At 31.8% G+C, this 7,282-nt stretch overlaps 1 protein-coding gene across 1 annotated transcript; it reads left to right on the top strand.

Annotated features, from left to right (window-relative positions):
- Window positions 1-1,927: 1,927 nt before the first annotated feature.
- Window positions 1,928-4,287, top strand: LOC129901494 (40S ribosomal protein S11). Its single transcript, XM_055976692.1, has 6 exons — window positions 1,928-2,036; window positions 2,118-2,158; window positions 2,263-2,363; window positions 3,660-3,804; window positions 3,880-3,969; window positions 4,054-4,287. The coding sequence occupies exons 1-6, from the start codon at window positions 2,025-2,027 to the stop codon at window positions 4,142-4,144; spliced, it is 480 nt and encodes a 159-aa protein (XP_055832667.1). The 5' UTR covers window positions 1,928-2,024; the 3' UTR covers window positions 4,145-4,287.
- The last annotated feature ends 2,995 nt before the right edge of the window (window positions 4,288-7,282 follow it).

Raw genomic sequence — 7,282 nt, 5'->3', positions numbered from 1 at the left:
TACCAAGAACATATTATTTTAGGTTGTTGTTTTGTGCAGAGAATTATTACAAAGAGGTCAAATATGTCACAAAAAAGGAAATTTTGCGGGAAAACGTGTCGTTAGGTAAGAATGCTTTTTATAGAGAAGTCCAACTATACAAATCTTGTTCAATAATTGCACATTGTATTTTATAAATTGACTTCAATAATTTATTATAGATACTACAGATATACTAGTACTCACTTTCTGTATCCCACTGTTGAGAATACTAGCTCCCATGTACTTGTTCTTTGATCTAATATAAGTTAATCTGCGTTACCAAAAAAAAAATATTGCATTTTATAAATTGAATTCAATAATTTTTGTTTTAAAAGGCCCCAGTCAATAATTATGTTTAATAATTGCATTCAATAACTGTAATTTATATTCCTAAACTTATTCACTAACGAAACAAAATACATAATATAATTTGGCAATAGTAGCCATGATAGGTGGAGGATAAATAATGATCGGTAGTAGAAATTGTTTCTCTTGTGGTGTATATTTGGTTGAAAGTTTCTTGAAAAGGTCTGAAACCCGTTTTTATTTATAATTTATGTAGACTGGATGTTCGAGCTCATTAATTTATCTGAGACTTTTTGGGTTGTTTGTTCAAGCGAGTTTGGACTGAGGTCGATTTATTCAAATGTAGTTTCTCATCATTTCTGTTTTTAACTTGTTATGTGCCCTTTTATTCCTTTCTTTTTCTTCATACATCTTAATTGAATTGTTACTCTTCTTTTCGCCCAACAAACGCGCGTACAACTGTAAATAAAAAATGTCAACTAAAATGCAATTTCTAATTTATCTCTTAAGGTAACTTTGTCTACAAAATGTAGGAAGCTAACAATTTAAAATTTATTACATCATTGTGTAAAATTTGCAAATGACATGAAGAATTGTACAAACAACACATTTTGAATACAACTAACCACACATTTTAAATAACTAACATCAATGAGATGGTCTGTCAAAAGCATAATTCAATGTTTATTTTGATCTCTTGCTCTCTAACTCTCCTTTTCCAGCTTTCATCTCGATAGATTTGCTCTTAAAATTGTGATAGAAAATAAAACATGATCAAATGGCTATTGTAGATATCAAAGTGTGAACACAATTACCTCGCAAATGGCTATTAGTGTATTGAAATGCACACATTCCTAACTTCTTTTAGGAGTGAAGTTCAAACACATGTGAGTATGACTAAAGTTCAATTATTTTCTTGGAACTTCGAATATTTTTGCCTAAACTTCAATCACATTTGAGTTTAGACGCTATATGGCTCGAGTTATTCAAGTTTAAACGTTATATGCCTTGAGTTATTCAAAAATAGTAAATATTAAAAAAAATAGTTAAAAATAAGTGCAAACTAAATAGCAATGTCCAAATAGAATACGGAAAGTTACATAGATACGTTATATTAAGAAAATATTTATCATTTATAATAATAATATATTTTTTTCGTTGGACACTTATAATATATTTATAATACAGTTTTAATACATATTACCGAAAATAATTTATGAAACACATATTATAGAAGTTTTAATCATAAATTATATATTTATCACACACTTTAATACACTTATAATACATTATGTCAATTTTGTTACCAAACAAGCATAATATATTTTAAAACACTTATCATATATTTATATTGCATGTATAATTACTTTTAATACATAACAGATTTATCATTATATTATTATGTATTGATATAAATGGTGATAAATAAAATAATCGTTAAAATTAATAATTATTTATTAAAAAGTAAGTAATTTTTTCAATAGAACACCATGAAATTTTTACAATTTTAGTTGGTTGGATTTTGAGTCCATCCGTAAGTTGGCCCATTTTGCAAGTCCAGTCCACAGTTTCTAACCTAACCTGCCTAGAGTATATAACTTTCTCTAAGCCAACTCTAAATTCTTTTCTGCGAATTAGGGTTTTTGCTTCAGAGAATTTATCCTCGTTGAGTTCTGCGTCCTTGGTAACACTCAGTCATGGCGGAGCAGGTTTTTTTTCCTCTCTCTCATTTCGCCTGTACTTTAGTAGCTATTATAGAGAAAATCTAATGGATTTACTTTTTGCCGCAGACAGAGAAGGCGTTTTTGAAGCAGCCAGGTGTTTTTCTAAGGTGAGCATCCTGACCAATCCTATATCCATTTACTGTTCTAGTCCTTAAGTTGAAGGAATTTGAGCCTAAGATTTGCGTTTTGTTTGTTTATCTGATCTCGGCAGCTCTAAGAAGACCGGTAAGGGAAAGAGACCAGGAAAGGGAGGAAATCGATACTTTAAGAGTATCGGTTTAGGATTCAAGACTCCTCGTGAGGCTACTGAAGGTACATATTCTTTTCCTCTAATTGTATTTCATTTGTTTCTGTCTGGCCTCTGCATTGCTGATTTATGTTAGATGTTACGTTTTCTAAGTAGTACAGTTATAGATCTGAATGGAGAAATTCGATAAAGCTACTCTGCAATTTTGACTTTCATGTACAATATATCACCGAGGGTATTGGGAGAGAGTTAGATAAATAAGGAAAGTATTAAGGAGAGATGAATCGTTAGTGTCTTTGTGATGTCTCAAGTTGGTGATTGTGGAATATTTGCTTGCTATAATGGAAAATTGATTTAGGCCATCTGGTGCAAACTTAGCAGGTTTACTGCTGTTCCCAAATTCATGTCCACGGCTTTTTATTATTACCTGAACATTAGTAAGTGCCCGTTTAGTACTACTAAGTCATCCAGTAGCTGGTATGCCATGATAGGACAATCAGTCTAAATTCCACATTTGGTAGCTCTAGGTTTCTGCATCACCTGGATATTTTGGAATTTTTAGTACTCTATGATAATTGCTAGTGACTGCAATGTCTCACTTCAATTGATATGAATTCCTGGAAGTATTTAGGATACGCTGGGCCATTTTGGGTAAAGTATTGTGGTAGATTTGGTGAAGTACTGAAAGCTTATGCTTCATCAAAGAAGTATTGCAAGCTTATGGAAACAGCTCACACCTTCAAGTCCAAGACATATTTACTCGGTGATATGAAGAATTAACTTTTAGGTATCTTTTTGATAAAGAATAGTGGGATGTCTTATTGCCCGCCTTGGAATCTAAGCAACAGTTAGACGATGGTTGTGTAACATTTTTGGATTGTATGATTTGCTTGGGATTGGGGCGTTGTTGTTGAGTACATAAGGGAAAGCCCGGTTTACTTGTTTAATGCTATTTTGTTATTGCTTTCATCCATTGTGCTTCTTTCATTTTTCATATGCCGAGATAGTAGATATTTCCAAACCAACAATGATTAATTCATGTACATGTAATAATTCCTTTTGCCAATAAAAAAAGAACCGTGCAAGTCTATTTCTGCTTGTGAATCTTATTGTGGTTCGTTATTGGTTATAATCGTTGGGATTCTTTCACTTGTGTTAGGCGAAATGGTCAAGAACAACTTTTTAGATTTACGTGCTTTATAATAAAACCTGTTAACAAGAAGCTGCATGAACTTGCTGTTGGCTTTCACACATAGAAAATGATATGGCCAATTTTTTTCCTGCATTGTAAAATAGCTATGATTGCATGATTTCACTTTGTTCTATGGTTTAATCTAATGGTTTGGTCTGTTTGAATTTAGGTACATACATTGACAAGAAATGCCCATTCACTGGCAATGTTTCTATCCGAGGCCGTATCCTTGCTGGTACATGCCACAGTGCTAAGATGAACAGAACCATCATTGTTCGACGCAATTACCTACATTATGTCAAGAAGTATCAGAGGCAAGGCTTGTCACTTATACTATGTTGGCTGCTTCACTTCTTTGTTTGTTAGTTTTAACACACAAGTTGTTTCAGATACGAGAAGAGGCACTCCAACATTCCAGCTCACATATCACCATGCTTCCGGGTGAAAGAGGGAGATCATGTTACTATTGGACAGTGCAGGTTAGGACCACATTATTTTGATTTCTCTATAGTATATTTCATCATTTGTTGTTATTGTAGGTGATAACATTTTCTGCTTCACAGGCCTTTATCCAAAACCGTGAGGTTCAATGTCTTGAAGGTGATTCCAGCTGGTTCTGGTGGTGGCGGGAAAAAAGCTTTTACCGGAATGTGAGCTTGGTGCTTCTATTTTTCATGTTCCTTCTAGGAATGATATCCATACTTTTATGCTTTTACTGTATTGTTGTCTTGGCTGATTTTCCTTTGAACTTCAAATTTTGAAATTTAATGCTAGCAGCAAGTTTTTTCCCCTCTTAAGCCTATGGATCTATTGGTTCTTTGCCAAAATCGAAAACTTTAATATCGGCAGATTCTCAATGTTCTATAAATTAGTGCAAAAGTTACTACGCTTGTGATACTTGTTAGAAGCGTGGTAGAAGTAGTTAGTCGTATTTCTCTACTAACTATGCTTCAATCACATATAGCTGGTCAATTAAATGATTGACAATGTTTTCCATTCAAATTAATTACTACAAGATTTCTGTTATAAAATAGAGCAATATAAGACAAGCGAATTGTAGGAATATTATCAACCAAGTAATATCAACCAAGTAAAATGGTTGTCCACTTAAAATGGTGGATAGTCCATTTACTTTTTAAGTGGGTAAAATGCCCATTAATATTTTTCTCCACTTGTAAATATGACTATAAATATAGCCTTAAACTTCAATGTAAAAACACACAAACACATAAAAGAAAGAATTACTATTACTCTCTCTATATTACTACTCTCTCTATTAATACTTTCTATATACATATTCTCTTGTTCTTCTTCCTTTATAAAATTGTCAAGTTAGTTAATTCATAACACGTTATCAGCACGAAGCTCTAATTTTTCAGAAAATTAACTTCTATATCAGGTATATCTACTAAAGAAATTTAATTTTTAAGTTATCTTTGTTACTTTCAAATTAATTTTCATCATGTCAAACTTGTCAAAATTGGAATTTGTGGCACTTGATATTTCTGGTAAAAATTATTTGTCATGGGTACTTGATGCTGAAATTCACCTTACCGCTAAGGGTCTTGGTGATGCTATAATTGAAGGAAATACAGCATCAAGTCAGGATAAAGCAAAGGCTATGATTTTCCTTCGTCATCATCTAGATGAAAGCCTAAAAATGGAATACTTGACAGTGAAAGATCCACTTGAATTGTGGAAAGACTTAAAAGGGAGGTATGACCACCTCAGGGCAACGGTATTGCCAAGGGCTCGTTATGAGTGGATGCACTTACGGTTTCAAGATTTTAAAACCGTAATTGAGTATAATTCTGATGTATTTAGAATAACTTCCCAATTAAAATTATGTGGGGAAAATATAAATGATGAGGACATGTTAGAAAAGACACTAACTACTTTTCATGCCTCTAATGTAATATTACAGCAGCAATACCGTGAAAAGGGTTTTAAAAAATACTCTGAATTGATATCATGCCTTCTGGTGGCTGAACAACATAATGCCCTTTTAATGAAAAATCATGAAGCCCGTTCCACTGGAACTGCTCCGTTACCGGAGGCAAATATGGTAAAAGCACATGGCTAGTCTGAAAGAAGACATAATAAATATCAAGGTCATAATAATGTGTGTGGGCGTGGCAATGGTAGAGGACGATATAATAATCGTCGTGGTGGTGGTCAACATAAAAGGGAGAACAATATCAGTTCTCAAAATGGCCCTTCAAAAAGTAACTGTCATCGTTGTGGCATGAAAGACCACTGGAAAAATGAATGTCGGACGCCTGAGCATTTTGTAAGACTTTATCAAAATTCTTTTAAAAGAAAGGCAAATAGAGGTGGTGCCTCTTCTTCTAATGCTCGGATAGAGTCACACTTGGCGTTCGAAAATAATGTTGAGGCAAGGCCTTTGAATAATGATAATATTGAAGCAAATATGGCCTTAAGAGATGATGATTTTAATGACCTCAATGATATTACTCATTTGGAGGTTGAAGATTTTTTTAAGGATCTTAATTGATGTTTAATTTCATGTTTTTCAATATGTTATCATGTACTTTGAATTATTGTGTTTTTACGTTTATGTATTTGAAGAAAAAAAAAATAATAATCAAGGTTACATTTTTATGATAATTGTATATTATTTATTACATTGTGCTATTTTACAATGTTGTAATTAATTACTATTAGTGTGCTATTATTTAATCTTAATATCATATTGTTACTAAAAATAATATTCGCCTTATTTAATGTCATTATAATAACTATTTATTCTTGTTAATGTTTTAGACATTAATAATATATAATGATTGTATTATTTTTGTCAATAAACAAATTATCTATACATGATGAATAATATTATATTAATGTTTTATAATATTTTATATTTGTTTTTAATACTTGTGTATAATATTTATTTAAGGTTAATAAGTATACAATTCCATAAACTAAATTATTGTAACATTCATCATAATTGAATCATATAATTTTTTTTTAATTATAAATTACCATAATTTAACTTTAAAAAAAAGGACTTATGTTTTTCTAGCAAAATTGTTACTTATTTTATTTCTTACAATGCATTTTTATTTTATGAAGATAAATAAATTTATCAGTCTTCAATTGAATTCAAGATGAATAATGGAGATATGTGCATTTTGGATAGTGCCACAACTCATACGATATTAAAAGAAAAGAAATATTTTTGTCATTTGATTATGAAAAAGGCCTATGTCAATACAATATCTGGTAGTACAAAATTAATTGAAGGCTCTGGAAAAGCAGTCTTATTACTACCTAGAGGAACGATATTGGTAATTGATAATGCATTATATTGTAGTAAGTCTCAAAGAAACTTGTTAAGTTTCAAGGTTATTCGCCAAAATGGCTATCATATTGAGACTGCAAATGAAGGAAATGTTGAATACCTTTATATTACTACAATAAATATGGAGAAGAAAATTGTGCACGAAAAATTACCTGCACTTTCTTCTGGGTTGTACCATACAAATATTGGTACTGTTGAATCACATGCCATTGTAAACAAAAGGTTTACTGATTCTAATGATTTTATCATTTGGCATGACCGGTTGGGCCATCCCGGTTATAATATGATGCGCAGAATTATTGAGAATTCACATGGACACACTTTGAAGAATCAGAAAATTCTTCAATCTAAGGAATTCTCTTGTGTTGCTTGTTCCCAAGGAAAACTGATTATCAAACCATCAGCAACTAAGGTTGGGATTGAATCCCCTGCGTTTCTGGAACGTATACAGGGTGATATATGTGGGCCAA

This window comes from Solanum dulcamara, chromosome 8 (genome assembly GCF_947179165.1).
Source record: "Solanum dulcamara chromosome 8, daSolDulc1.2, whole genome shotgun sequence".
In the NCBI taxonomy this organism is placed as follows: Eukaryota; Viridiplantae; Streptophyta; class Magnoliopsida; order Solanales; family Solanaceae; genus Solanum; species Solanum dulcamara.
Note: the sequence above shows the minus strand (reverse complement) of the source record. Positions and strands in the feature narration are given on the sequence as shown.

Coding starts and splice junctions, on each gene's coding strand:
- LOC129901494 (XM_055976692.1), top strand. Junction 2,364..3,659: donor TCCTCGTGAGGCTACTGAAG/GTACATATTCTT, acceptor GTTTGAATTTAG/GTACATACATTGACAAGAAA. Junction 3,805..3,879: donor TATGTCAAGAAGTATCAGAG/GCAAGGCTTGTC, acceptor AAGTTGTTTCAG/ATACGAGAAGAGGCACTCCA.